The 15,485-nt window shown below is 38.9% G+C and overlaps 1 protein-coding gene and 1 long non-coding RNA gene across 4 annotated transcripts in view; both read right to left on the bottom strand.

Moving 5' to 3' along the window:
- Positions 1 to 13,010, bottom strand: part of SLC25A12 (solute carrier family 25 member 12) — a 49,294-nt gene extending 36,284 nt beyond the window's left edge. Inside the window, exons 1-4 of one of the 3 annotated variants that reach the window (XM_075756663.1) lie at positions 12,916 to 13,010; positions 11,901 to 11,954; positions 6,536 to 6,678; positions 1,258 to 1,373 (exon numbers count right to left, since the gene is read on the bottom strand). In XM_075756663.1, coding sequence (XP_075612778.1) covers positions 1,258 to 1,373; positions 6,536 to 6,678; positions 11,901 to 11,954; positions 12,916 to 12,939 — 337 coding nt within the window. In that variant the 5' untranslated portion in view covers positions 12,940 to 13,010. Of the gene's footprint in view, positions 1 to 1,257; positions 1,374 to 6,535; positions 6,679 to 11,900; positions 11,955 to 12,323; positions 12,347 to 12,524; positions 12,629 to 12,915 lie in introns of those variants that run through there. The other 2 variants (XM_075756664.1, XM_075756665.1) reach the window with 2 other exon arrangements.
- Positions 3,241 to 4,335, bottom strand: LOC142602358 (uncharacterized). Its single transcript, XR_012836107.1, has 3 exons — positions 4,254 to 4,335; positions 3,581 to 3,644; positions 3,241 to 3,361 (listed from the first exon to the last, which is right to left on the bottom strand). It is a non-coding gene; the product is annotated as an uncharacterized LOC142602358 (long non-coding RNA).
- Positions 13,011 to 15,485: the final 2,475 nt, after the last annotated feature.

The following is a 15,485-nucleotide window of genomic DNA, read 5'->3' as shown; positions in this document are numbered from 1 at the left end:
TCACTGTTCCTCATTTGTGTTGTTCTTTTAACCTTTAATATAATGATGTACTCATAAAAATAACAATCCTCAATCTGATTGAGGAATTTGTACACAATCTGAAATTACTTTGCGTTCATTTATGGAACCAGCTATTTCAAGTATGTTCATGAGAGCTACAAAGTGCATATCCCCATTTTGTGAGATTATGAAATATACCATCATTAACATGGTCACACTGATTGTAGTGGTTTGTCTACTTCCTAATGACTACATTTACTGACTTCACCTTTACTTAAGTTCTAAAGGATTTTCTTTTCAAGGTGTTGTGTATCCAAATTGCTTAGTATTATTTGACCCTTCAGTTAACAATGTAATTTAATAGACATCATAACTCAAGCAGTGTGTTTCCATAAAAAGACCTTTGCATTTTTTTTCAACAAGTTGCAACAATTTTCATCAGAATGAAATAGTACAAACAGCAAGTGGTTACAAATCAAAGCATAGTTTGTATTTTCTTTATTGAGAGCTTTATTCTTTTGGATAGAAATAACATTTATTCTCATTCCATTTTATTAAAATTCTTAGCATTTATTTATCTAATTTTCAGAAACATGAAGTTTAAAAAAAAATCTAGTCCTTCATAAACTGCAATGTTAATAACAGTTATCAACATCATAAAGCAGTATAGTTAGCCTAAAGAATTTTATCTAATTACTATTTATGTGATTAGGAAAAAAAGTAACAAAACTAAAGCCCACATTTTCTTCCTAATTTTTCAAATATATGATCTAGCTGGAAGTTACACTCATAAAGTAAGATTTGCTCCTCAAGAAAAGGAAAGTTAAATGAGGAATTTAAAAGATTAGACCTCCTTAATTTCTATATTGTGCTGTTAGTGTATCTAATGACAATTCTTCAAAGATATGGGGGGATCCAGAATATACTTTAAAAATCCCTCATTGTTGAAGGAGTTCAAAGCCCATGACATAGAATTTTACTTAAGATGACACCGAACAAAACAGCATTGTATTAACTACTTCAGGAACGTGAAAAATCTTGATTCGAGAAGACAAAGCAAAATATAATTTGTTTCTGTGTATTTGTTGAGCTTGTATCGCTTGAAAGAAAAAAAAATTGTTTACTCACACAAACTCTTAGGAAATGAGTACAGTACTGCACAATATGCATTTCTATGCACCAATGGTGAAGAACCACTATTATGATCTATCCTATTAGAATTACTTTTTTGAACTGTTTTTCTTTAGATATTCTTACCAAATGTTACTTCTCCATTGCCACTCTTGTCAAATAACTGAAAAGCAACAATGAATATTGCATCTGGAGTACACAAAACAGACTCAAATGCCAAAAATTCTTGATAGGAAATCAACCTACAAAGGAAAATACAGAAGTTATAAAAATTTCAAAAAATTACTTACAATACCAATGATATTTTGTGTTTAATGCTCTAGAAAACTGTATGATCCAAATATTAAAATAAAATTCTAATACAAAAAAGTTAAGAGTCTACACACAAGTATTTGCTACATTTAAGTAGTTACTTAACCTTTACGCAACTCAGTTTCTTCCTCTATAAAAGGACCGAATTCTTCATATCCATCAACAAAATATAAATAATTCCTAGTGAATACCTACAACTTATTATCTTCTAATTGTAAATGTAAGCAGACAGCACTTAAAAATTAAGATATTAAAAACCCACAGAAATTCTACACTATGAAATTTACAGGGCTGTCATTATATTACTAATTTATATATGTATTTCTACTGAGAAGTAAAAGATAGTTTAATGCAAGTGTGAGAATATACTATATATGTATTTTCTTAGAACAACATATAACATTCATAAAAAACCAAACAAGTTCAGAAAAAAATTATACTTTACTATGTATATAGAAAAAATATTACACTCCAAATATAACATGAACTGCAAAGTCATGTACTTGAGGACAAGAAAGACAGAAACTATAAGAACATTTGGACATAAGGACAGTTAGACATGACCAAGGGAGGGAAAAATTTGAGAGTAACAGCAGATCACAAAATTCTGAGCTGTGTGTGTAAGACAGTCACCATACAGAAAAATGCAACTCAGGATGCATTAGGAAAGCAGTTTCTGTGCAAGACAAGGAAGCAGCAACATCCCCGGCTAGGGTTCCCACATCATCTCTAGAATGCTGCATAGAAATCCATGGCCTTGTGTTCAACACATGTAAAGTCAGACACAGGTAACTTATTAGGATAATCATAAATAACTTTTCTAGAGGAACTCAGCTTATTCTGACTAACAGAAAAAACATTTAGAAGGGTTCCTAATGCCAAATGTAAGAACAGTTGCAGAAAGATAAACCCTAAGCCAGGAGAAGGTCCATAAAGATATTCAGAGCAGGCATATACTGTGGCCTTTCCAGAATACTGCAAGAAAAAGCCTTAGGTTTTAACAGCAAACTTGGTTTACTAAAACTACTGTGTGTTTTCATCCTTGTAAAAATAGGGGACTTAGCTTGATGACTTAGAATATTCTATCCAGTTACAGGTTCCTGAGTTCAGTTTATAGAAATAAATGATGGGATATCTGTTTTAGTATCAAATAAATTATCAATGGGAATAAGAATTTTAATTACATTTTTAAAATCAAACAAAAGAATTACTAGTTCTATAGATGTTGTTAAAACATAGAATATCAATGTAGATGATAGATTTTCCTAGAAAATGTACATAATTGATCTGAATTTAGTACTCTTCATAGGAGATCATTAGCTTATAGAGATTACTTCACATATATACAGCTTACTGCTAAAAAGCCAAGCATAAATTCTGTTCGCTACAGGGGAAAAAAGAAAAAAAAAAAAAAAAATCAAGCCACACTATTCATTAGTTTATCTAGTCTTTCTCTGTCAAAGTACACATAAAGCAGAATCGAGATACTTTAAATAAGGTTACATATGTTAACATTCTTGCATATATGCATTATACAGAAAATACAGAACAAATGTTGTGATTTTGAAAGGAATTAAGATATGGCAAATACAGAATTATGGTATTAATTAGTCATGCTTTAACAAGGAAAATCAAAGAACCAGAAAATCTGGTTCTTCAGATGCAAAGTCAATTTCATCCAAAGGATAATCTTGATAAATAAGGGTTTAGTATCAAAGAAACAGAGTATCCTTAAAATACTTGTAAATACTATCATTTCAAAATATACCTCGCATACAAGCATAAACCTGACATACAAATTAATTCCTAATCAGGAAGCTTTATAACTGATAGAATCAAGTGATGATCTCTGTAGAATGCATTTGTAGAAGCCTGAACCTGAAAGAAGCCGTCTTCACAGGTCTCATTTTAACAGTGCCTACAGCAAAAGGAGATAGACACATTCAATTTCCTTTCCATATATTCAACTCGCAATGCCTAAGAGTGGGGATATCCCCTGTGGTCCTCTGTTATCCAGGGTGGAGATAACAGGAGCTGGATTAAACAGAATGATGGAGCTTCCCACCCAATCGCTCCTCAAGTATCATTCAGTGAACCCGCTGCATTAGAGAGTCCATAACAATATCAAATCACTCACCTTTCATTTTATCTGTAACATTTTAAAAAATTTCCTTTCCTCTTATTTCTTCTGTACCGTTACCCTTCAAAAGCACACAAAGCAAGCCATGTGTTTACAATTCTTCTCTAGCCTTCCTTTTTTCCCACTAAAACTCTTTGCTCTTCCCCCCGCCCCCAACACAGCTTTTAGATGTTACGGATAGCTCTGTTGTGACTCTCCATTACATGAAACATCAACTCTTTCTTCATGACTTAGCTTAAGAACACATTTCCAAATTTTAAGAATGATATGCTGATAAAAAGAGTAGCCAGAAACAAGCAACTAAAATGAAGAATTTTGAATGACTACTGTGAAATTTTGAAGGTTCAAAGGGAGAAGACAATCTTTGATTTTAAAACTGCAATACCTACTAATGTTAATTGACTTATATAATTGGGAAGCTGGGTTTGGCACACATATATATTATTCAGAGATAATACTTATCCTCATTTCAAAACTGGTGCCTGCAGTCTGAAGGCACAGGAATGCCTACAGCATCAGCAAAACCCCACTGTATTAAACAGATAGCAGACAAGGCAGTTTAGGCCAAATTCTAATTTAGAGCTCATCACATTAATTTCTCAGAACATGCATTTGTAACAATGAGGAATAAACACTTTGAAAGTTAAGAGTCATTTGTTTTAAGAACTACCTTACAGACTTCCACTAAAGCAATCCAGTCTTGTACTGCAGTAATGGGAGAAGGCAATAGTACTCCGGAACAGTTAAGTAAGGATCAAGTTACCATCAGAAAAAAGTAAAATCAATGGGTTTTTTAAACATTTTTTAAACATTTAAAACAACTAGCACCAGCCAGTTCCAAAATGCGCTTTTTTCCTGAAGTGCCAAACTTAAACCTAAATGAAATAAAAAAAATATTAACAAAGAAAGGTTACAAAGAACACTGAATATTTATCTGAAGGGCAAGCAAGGCTAAAGAGAATATGATAGCAGATACAGGAATGAAATTTCGTAACAGTACCCAAAGCTTCTCATTGACTTGCTGTGTGACATTGGGCTGTCATTTAATTTACAAATGTATGTATGGAATAGGACTACTGATACTTCCTTGGACTTCATGAAGTAGCTTCGAAAGATGTAATGCATTCCAGAATTCAGCTGAAAATTACAATAAATATTCATGCTACAGATTAAACTCTGTGCAGATGATACAGTTATTAGCGTCTGCATTTTGATATATTACAGCTCACTACAAATGGAGAAATGCAAAAGTAAAAGTAAATAAACCAATGATGATAATGGGGCTATAACAAAATCTTCACATGAAATACCGATTAGAGATAAATATAGATTAAAACATTTAAGAAAATAAGTTTCAGACAAGTATTCAGACAGCCAAACACTTTGCTCTGCAGACCATATGGTAATAATTCCCATTCTTACTGTTCCCATACAGAAGTAGATAAAGCACACTTACCCGTATTTGATTATCTCACTTCAAATGCTACCCACATTAAAAAAAAAACCCAAACAAAACAACAAAAAACTTACATTCATGGGGAAAGCAACAAAAAAGTGATGCCTCAATGTAAAGTTCTGCTGTAGCAATAAAACAAATTATTGATTTCTTACTGTAAAAAAGATCCTTTTATAAGACATTTTCTGAAGAAATGCACACCGTAAAAGATAACCAACACCTTTCAGAGAAACAAGATATTCAACGTTTTGGTTTACTAGTCCTCAATTAGACTATTATTTCAACAGATACATACAAAATAGCCTTTTCAATCCATAGCAATGCAATAAACTGCAGCTGTGTATTGCAAACAGACAGGTTATTTGGATTTATCAAATGTATTTATACATCAAATGTATTATCAAAATGCTGCAGCTTTATTAAAAAAAAATCATGTAACATTACATCAAACAGGAGAGCCTACATTTGTCATTTAGTGTAAAATGTATACAGCATATATAATTTTATTTGTAAAGCACATATACTGTGCAAGCTGCTCAGGATACTATGCAAGCTAATAAAATATTCTAAAGTAGAACACAGGAAAACAAAAACATTTAAGTGATGTCAAAGATTAGATTTAGAGTCACAAATCCAAGGAAGTTAAGAGGCTTTCAATTTAAAATAAGTTACACATATATTTACAAACATGTTGCATACTATTTTAACAGCAACTTTCTCTTCTCTCTGAAATACCCAATCCCTTCTGCATACTTGACCTGTTCTCTGATCCATCTTAAACTTCTCACTTTACTTTAACAATGTCCACACTTCCTACTACAATCCAAGGCCAAAGCTAGAAGCCTACATACAGCAAGAGAAAAGACTCATTTGAAGATGAGTGAGTTAGAGGGTACTACGTCAGTGGAGTGGACATTTCGTAAATTAGTTTCAGAGAACTGTCTAAAAGCAAGTAATATTATCTGTAAGCAGAATTGGAAAAGCTTTATGTAGTGTGACCTTATCTTGATTAGGCAAACACCTTCTTCCTTCATAGAGCCATTAGTGTCTCTCTTTCCTAACAGCTCTTTAAAAAAGACCTCAGTGGTTTGATTTGAATTGCGCACTACCGAAATAAGAAAGCTTTTCCTATTTCCATGTTTAATTACAGGTACTAATACATAGTATCTAATCATGGACGTGAGTATACAGAAAAGAACTTTTCCAAGGCAATCATACAATGTTAAACCTATTTGCAGTTCAACTTCCTCTGCATTTGTAGTAATTGTTAAAACGCCATTAAAACAAATGTTAATTTTAAAAACGCATGTTAAACACCTTATTTTTCTCCATTTCCACAAATTTATAGTGTATTGTCCTTGAGAAAAAAATCTATCTAAATAAGCCGGAAGTGTAATAAAAGCAATGATGTATTTTAGAAGATTAAATTATCAAACTCATTAACTCATGCATTTACCAATATATTACAAGCTTCTTAGGGAAAGCAAAATTCTCACCCATCCTTTGTCTGATCTGCCACTCCAGCCAACAGCTGCACTGTTTTAGGATTGTAACGTGGATCTGTATAAAGTCCAAGGTATTTCTGCACAAAATCTTCTGGGGTCATGTAATGCTCACCATCTTTCTCAACACTGGCATACTAGAGTGAAAATACAAAACAAAACCACACAAACAAAAAGGAATCAATTTAGATGCTAATTATCAGTGATTACCAAACTAGTATCTTTACTGACTGTCACTTAAAATGGTGCATCACTGTCTGCACATAACAGCTCTGAAACTAAAGGGTTTGATTAAACTAATAGCATCACTGTACTAGTTGCGTACCACAACAATCAGATTATCCCTGTAGAATTGGTGTGTTCACATAATGACCAATATCTTCTAATAAAAAGACAACTACATATTTTCAGAAACTGTCAAGTAATTGCATAAATTTATGAAAATTACAGCCATGCTGTAGCTTTCCATTTGCAGCTACACTGTGAAAACACAGCACATAAATTTTCTTACAACTTCTAGTAGCAGATATCTTCTGAGTAATTGTTCCTGATCGTTCTTATAGTTAGCTTGGAAAATATATGTTATTTCTTTTCTCTTTTTGTGAAAGATAACTTTCCAGATTATTTTTTTTATCCTGAAACTAATGGTTTTGGCATTCTTCATTTAAGTAAAAATTGACACACAGACAAAAAGAGTAGATTCCATGCCCTCAGCTGTCCAGTTATGCTGTGTAATACTAATCTTGAACTAAGAACATGAGGAGGCAGCAGTAGAAAGCATCACAAGTGCTAAATAAAAGGGAAACATATGATGGAAGTTCATATCCCTCAGATCTTGTTTCAAGATGGCAGTATAGCTGCAGGAAAAAAATTTTGTAGTTTATTTATGATATGACAGTAATCTTAGAAATAAAACCTAAGTTTTCAGATTGCAAAGTTAAAGTATGTTTGCAACCTGGAACACAGGGAAGTAGCTCACAAAAGACTTCTAGTTCCCTTAACTACTTTCACCCAACCCAGTTTGATGACCAAGTTTGTTTCTCAGCATTTTCTCACAAAATCTGTAAGCAAGCTTATTTAATAATTTAAAATCCATCTCTTCTGTTCATTCTCTACTGTACAGTCTACTTGTACATACAATGATTTAGATGCAGACCTTCAAAAATATACATAGAACTGTGTTCATTCTGAGAAAGTGAAGTTACAAAACTATACAGCTGTTTAATTAGAATTTTGATTTGCAATAAAAGTAGTGTTTTTAAATTAATTTGTAAAAATGTAATTCGCCTTTCTAGGTTCTAGTCATTAAAAGATGACTACATAATTGTTCTCTGCAGACAAAGAAATGGCAATGCCCCCCAAGGCCTACAGTGCAACATCTGTGCTAGTGAATTCAAACTTCAATTAATGGTCTTATCTGCAATTTGTAACTTTTCCACTATATAGTGCAGTATCTTGATTCAGTTGACATGGCTTTATGTGAAAGAGTAATAAAACGAGACCTTACTCTGCCAGGGACCCACAGGAATTAGATTAATAAGACCTGTTAAGGTGTAATACTCCATTACGATAAAGGGGACAGTTCACATCTCATGCTTGTTTTGGCTGTATGCAACCCAACCAATGCAGTCAGGACAGTATTTCAGTGTAAAGGAGTTTGCATCAGCATCAATGCCTGCTAAAGCATCTCCTGTATCTCTTCCACAATACCAGCCCCTCACATCACTTCATCACCTCTCCCTCTTCCACCCTACAGCTATGATGACAGCCGTTTGCAAGACTGTACTGTAAACCAGATTATTGAACTAAACCAGAATTAAAATACATTATTTCTACAAAAATGGGAACACAAAGCAGTGGACAGGAATCCTTTAATTCAGCACTGCTGCCAACATGACAATATAATGAAACCGTGGCTTCACTGAATCAACTCAGAAAGGTTCTCTTCTCAGTCGTATACACAAGTGACTAAAAAATGTGTCACGAAGCATGATTCTGCTGCAAGACATACAATCCAAACAAAGTTTTATGTACGAAGGACCATCCCATATGCAGAGTATTGAGCATATAGAGAATAATGGAATTCAATTGTATGACAGTAGAGTGCATTTGAAAGAGTCAAAAATCTAAACATCATCATCTTTTTTTCTTCAGACACCAATTTATCTGAGTTTATTACAAATAGTGTATTGTTTTACAATAAAGACTGTGTATGTGAAGTTCTGTTAATTATTTTTGTCTCAAAAATTTTTCACTGACACATAAATTTTGCTCCATATGAGAAGGTCATGGTATTTTGAAAGAGCTTGGCAGCATGCCAATAAATTAAGTCCTGGTAAAACTAGCTAAGCTATTCCCTTCTGGCATGCATTTATAATTGTCCTGAAGTTACCTTTTCACCATACAACTTAGGTCAAGAATCTTTTAGCACAAAATAGGCAATTGTAAATTCTATCTTAATTTGCATATAAAACATAACACATCAATTAAATCTGTATTTTCCTCAGTCTTGAATTATGGCACTTTATAACATAAAATTCTTACTATACATTCATAGACCACCTCAGGTAAGCACTTGGTAAATTTGCAAGAGACTTTTTTTTTAAACATCATCACATAACACGAACACACAATAACCCTATTCCATCTGTACAACATAGTGCTAGGTATCGCCACACTTCCAGAAACAACGCTTTCTTTGAAATATTGGTTAGTTTTCAATTTAAAGGGGTTTTCTATCCCAATTATTTTATCTGGGCAGAGGAGAAATAAGCTCCAAAACAAAAGAGACCTATGGGTACTCTTAATTTTTTTTTTTTTAAATTAAGCTACGCTATGAGCAAGAGATTCAGGACATTTTTAAGTGGGGGGAAGGAAAGTTTCCTGTATTAAAACTGGAAATTTGTTTTTGTTTCTTTCTCCACCTTGGTGGAACAGGTTCCAGTTGCATTCAGCAGGCAGGGAATAATTCAACTATATTCCCCGAGGTCTGACTGTGTCTTGCTTAAGAAAAAAGAATGAAGTCTCACTAAGAAATTGGATAACTGTTGTTCTACATAACTCTTTTATCCTTCAGTGAATTTCTATTTTGTTCTTTTATGGTTGTTATTGAACTCAGGGGTTAGCAAACACCTGAAAAGTAACTTACTTGATGGTGAACAAACATGAAATTTCAGTCCCTGCATTTCATAGTTACAGGATTACATACAAACAATATCACTTATTTTTAATACAAGTAAAACTTAAAATTTTTAACAGTTCAAAATAATAAAAAGAAATATATAGCAAGCTTCAGAAATTCTAAGAGAAAGGTTTATATCAAGCATCCATTAAGATACAACTTAAACTGGATGGACAGAGAACAAGTATCACATTAGAGGATACACATGAACAGAAGGAAATTTAAGCACACTCTCTATGAATAAGGTGGATGACGAAGAAGCCAAGAGTTCACATCTTCCCTTGTGCCCGTTTCCACGGGAAGCCAAATTTAGGAAGGAATGCACGCCCTTTAGCTGAAGCTCACAGAACTGGCCAGCACCCTCTGCAAAGAGCACAACATACCTGACCCCTGATCTGTGCAACACTATCGGTATTTCAGAACAAGACTCTATTGGTCTTGGAACAACTTAGTCTTGGAAAGAGTGAGTTCTCTTTTGATTTTTTTAAAGTTTGCTTGCTATCTATCAAACAAAAAACACAATTTCAAACTCAATTATAATAAAATATAATCCAAAAGAAATATAAACTTTCTATGCCAGTGGTGTATGTATTGTTTTGGGGTTTTTTACTGCAAATCTCACATACGCAAGAGGAGACAGGAGAGCTTTTTTATTTTTCATTCCTCAGAGCACAAAACATTCTACAATTTAATTTGCATGTTTCTTTGAAGATTACAAGACAGACATTGAGAAGACCAAAAAGCTGTTGTAAAACCAGACTGTCTGCTTTTTAGGTCAATAAAACATGCATAGTCAGAGAGACAATTCCAAGATCCAGTTGCACAATGTTCTTCCTCTCCACTTTTCTCTATATGACCAAAATCAAGGACTTTAAACAATTTACTTATTTCCAGAAGAAAGCACTTCTACTGACTGGAAGTCAAGAATCATAAAAAGTCCACATTTACAAGTTGAATAGACTATTTTGATACCACATTTCATTTTTTTGTAATCAAACATGCAAAAGTATCTTGCAAAAAGCTGGAAAAGAGTTGTGTGATGTTGGAGAACCACACATTTTTGTATTGTATTAATATATATTTTAAAAAATAATAATTATATGTTGCTTATATTATTAACATACTCTACTGTATTCCTTACCTACAAAAGCTAAATGTCATGTCAAAAATAAATGAATCTGTGAGGGAAGATTTTTTTACTAGAAACTAAATCCTGGGCTTTCACAGTTTGATTCCAGCATTCTAAGTTTTAGCACTCAAGCACTGTTACCAGTGTAGACCAGTATGCAAAAGCAAAAATATGCCAAAGTTATTGCTGGGATATAACTTCTCTCTCTGAGGCAAAAAGGTGTCTCTGTCTACCTATCATATGTGGAAACTGTTAGATAATACTTCAGGACCGAAAGACAAATGTGAAAGATGAAATAATAGATTTTATTATTTACATTATTAGCTCTAACACTTTTATATTCTTTCCCTTTTCATAGAGGAAAGCTTCTTGAATATACTGTGTAATAACATAAAGGAAAAAGAAAAGAGGTATTTTAGTGATTTTGGAAATATCAATGGTCCATCTATGGACCTGAAACATAATTGTTCTTATGTCATCTGCCCAACTCAAACCTTATGGTCAAAGTTTAAGGACTGATTGGATTTTCCTTTCAGATTGTGCTTCAATGTAACTAAGGGGAGTGGAGAAAGCTTCATGTTGTTATTTATATATGTTTATTCTAAGGCGCCGCAAGGGATAATGTCATAAAATACATCAATCTTAAGAAATCAATTTTAAGTTCTAAAAACATTGCCAGTCATCCATCCATTTGTATGAGGAACATATATAAACCCCAAGGACAAAACATACAGCCATGGAAGAAGTCTTTTAGAATCCTGCAAACGTGTATTTAAAAAATAATGATGTTTAGTTATGGTTGTAATTATTTGCTTTATGGGAAATTAGAAAATACCTCTGAAAATTATTTCAGATTATCGTTTGGAAATGGTTAATCACAATTGGCATCAGGAGCAGTTTCTCCTCAATGCCTGAAGGCCCTTTCAGCACGCTGTGCCTGCAAAGTGAACTTCTAAGCGTCCCACAAGCATGACACACGCATGATGCCATGGCAAACTGCCGAAAGGCCAAAAAATAAAAGTATGTCAATCAAACAACATTCTTTTTACCTGCAAAAAAATATTTCGTAGTTCAGCAGGATCCGCTCTTTTGGTTGACTGCACCTGTAAACACAAGCAAGTTAATGCTTCGCTAGCCGGGCTACTGACAGAACGTAGATAAAACACGGCCTCTGCACGGACAAGGGCAGTAACGCCGGGTCCCGTATCTAACGGAACTCAACCAGGACCCCTCCGTGCTTACTGCGGGACGCCACAGCCTCCAGCGCGGATGACAGCTGTCAAACTCCGGGCTGCCTGGAAGAGGCGCCGCGCCCCGGCCCCACGCGACGCCAGCCGTTACCGCCCGGCGGGCCCGGCCGTTACCGCCCGCGCGCCGGGTAACGGCCCTCCGCTCTGCGGGCCCCGCCCGCCCCGGGACGCCCCGCGCCCGCCGGGCCCTCGGCCCGCGCCCCCGCAGCCTCGCCGCTTCACCTCAGGAGGCGCAGGCAGGGCAGGCTGCGCTGCCCCTTCCCCGGGGCCGCCTCGCCATCACCGCCCCCGCCTGCGGCTTCCCCCGGCCCCCAGCAGCAGCTGCTGCCTCCTCCCGCCTCCCACCGGGCCGCACCGCGCGGACAGGCGGGAGAGGGGTCCGCCCGTCTCCTCCTGCGACAAGCGACGGAGGGGGAGAGTCACCTTGACCGCCATGCTGCTCCCAGCGAGAAGGAGGAGGAGCCGCCCGCCGCTACCCACCCGCCGCGCCGCCGCAACAGCCACCGCCTCAGTGCAGCGCTGTGGTAATTAAGCGCCCTGCCCTGCCCCGCCCGGCGCGGCCCGCTCTTCTCGGCGGGCTCCCCTCAGCGGCCGCAGCGCCGGCCGCAAGGGAGCGGAGCCCACCGGTATCGCCGCGGCCCCAGCCTGGGGCTCGCCGCACTCTCACACCGCTGCCCCGGACCCGTAACCTCGGCCGGCGACGAGCCCCACCTCTGCCCCGCCGGCTCTCGGCCGGGCACCTCGGCGGACGCCCAGGGCAGAAGCGGTGTCGCTTACCCCCTCGGCCCCCGCGTTAGCCGCCACCCGGACTCACCGCGGGGATGTTGGTTAACCCCATTAGTGCGGTTTGGACGGCACATCACCCGCCCCACAAAGGCCCCAGGAGCGCGGCTGTGGATCCTTGCTGGGGGCTGCTGGTAGCACCGCCATAGGGCATTTGGTGGGTTGACCCTGGCTGGACGCCAGGTGCCCCCCCCCCCCGAAGCCGCTCTATCACTCCCTTCCTCAGCTAACAAAACGTTCATGGGTCGAGATAAGGACAGGGAGATCAGCCACTACCATATGGGCAAAATAGACTCGATTTGGGGAAATTAGTTTAAGTTATTACCAATCAAATCAGAGTAGGATAATGAGAAATAAAACCAAATCTTAAAACAGTTCCCCCCACCCCTCCCTTTTTCCTGGGCTTAACTTCACTCCCGATTTCTCTACCTGTTCCTCCTGCAGTGACACTGGGGAATGGGGGTTGTGGTCAGTTCATCTCAAGTTTTTTCTCCTGCTCTTTCCTCCTTAGGGGGAGGACTCCTCACACTCTTCCTCTGCTTCAGCATGGGGTCCCTCCCATGGGAGAAAGTCCTCCACAAACTTCTCCAATGTGAGTCCTTCCCATGGGCTACAGTTCTTCACAAACTGCTCCAGCGTGAGTTCCTTCCATGGGTGCAGTCCTTCAGGACCAGACTGCTCTAGGGCGGGTCCCCCACGGGGTCACAAGTCCTGCCAGCAAACCTGCTCTAGCGCAGGTTTCCCACAGGGTCACAGCTTCCTTCAGGCACATCCACCTGCATGGGTTCCTCCAGGGGCTGCAGGTGGATATCTGCTCCACAGTCCTCCTCCCTGGGCTGCAAGGGAACAGCCTGCCTCACCATGGTCTTCTGCATGGGCTGCAGGAGAATCCTTTGTTTGGCCTCTGGAGCACCACCTCCTCCTCCTCCTTCTTCACTGACCTTGGTGTCTGCAGAGTTGTTCCTCTCACATCTTCTCACCCCTCTCTCCAGCTGCAATTGCCATTGCACAGCAGTTTTTTCCTTTTCTTAGCTCTACTATCCCAGAGGCACTACCACTGTGGCTGATGGGCTCGGCCTTGGCCAGCAGTGGGTCCGTCTTGGAGCCGGCTGGCATTGGCTCTGTTGGACGTGAGGGAAGCTTCTAGCAGCTTCTCACAGGAGCCACCCCTGTAGCCCCCCCGCTACCAAAACCTTGCCATGCAAACCCAATATAGTGCAAAACTGAACTTTTTAAAATGCTGCTGAAACTAATTTCTGGCTTAACAGATGCAGCTGTTCCCTTGAGGGTCAGCAAAGCTGTACCTGTTGATACCAGCTGCTGAAACTGTTTATAGACCAATATTCTGGCAGCATGGCTGCAAAGTGGTAGTAGCCCATTTCAAACAGAGGCACAAAGTAATCACTTCTGGCTGGAATTCAGTAGCTTCTGGCAGATTTTCATAATGCTTTAGTAGTAGAGCACGCTGACTTGCTTTATACCTCAAAATGAGAAACATACAGGCCATAGCCTCAAGAAAGCAGAAATGTATACTTTGGACAGTTCAATCACAGTAAGTGCTTATAAAACCTGACTTAAATAATAATGCATGTTTTGTCTTGCTGTACTATTTCAAGGGCCCAAGATCTCTTTTAGCACTTGTTGCTGGAAAACAAAAAGCACAGCTTCTGTTATACTTCAGATAACACAGTGAGATATAAAACTACAATGTAGTAGTTGGGAGTTTATCATGGTAGTCACAAAACAATGACTCGTCTCTAAGTTTAAACCAAGTAATTTTCTCTAGAAAGCAGAACTTTTTTTGGCTCCAGGTCAACAAAAACTTCCTGAAGATAACTTGGACCTCACACACTATGTATGTGCCTACATGCCAGCTAACAGCAGAAATAGTTTTACTATATATGTGCCTATTTACCAAGAATTTGACCTCTAAACCATCTTGCTCTGCAAGTCCATGTATATGCTAGTTGCAGAGTAACTGCAGCAAACAGACCTTTAAAATTGGAAGATCTTCATGGTCCTTCCAGCAGTGGCTGTAACAAGTGGTTCAGCATATGGCTTTATTTTTTACTAATGATAAAGATCTAGTTTTTCCCTCGGTTGAAGTGTAACAGCGGCACTGAGCCATGACGTCTGTATGTGAAGAAAGAGTGCAAGTAGAACAGGTTGTCCTGCCCGCTCCACAGCGGGAAGGGAAGATGGTGTATCTCAGGCCTCTTCGCAAAGGGCTAACGTTCAGTTCAGCCCACGGGTTGGGGCCGGGTTAGACTGCCCACGTCCAAGGCGCTCAGCTGCCCCAGGAGAAAGCGCTCCTACACCGGAAACAAGTCACAGCGAGGGGCCGGCGGGGCCGGCCCGGCGCAGTCCGCTCCCCCAGCACGCCGCGCCCCTCACACCTGCGCAGTGGCGCCGCCGCAGTAGGGAGCACTGCGCATGTGCGTTGGCCCGTCCGAGTCAGCCCGGGCTCCCGGCAGCAGCTTCCTGGGGGCGGGGCTATGCAAAAGAGCGATCGCGCGGATGCGCTTAAAGGCTGCCACCGGGACCGCGCGGTGCTCAGCGTGGTGTGGCGCGTGTGCCTGGGCCACGTGTCTCGCACAGTGC

Source organism: Balearica regulorum, chromosome 6 (assembly GCF_011004875.1).
Source record: "Balearica regulorum gibbericeps isolate bBalReg1 chromosome 6, bBalReg1.pri, whole genome shotgun sequence".
Taxonomy (NCBI): domain Eukaryota; kingdom Metazoa; phylum Chordata; class Aves; order Gruiformes; family Gruidae; genus Balearica; species Balearica regulorum.
Note: the sequence above shows the minus strand (reverse complement) of the source record. Positions and strands in the feature narration are given on the sequence as shown.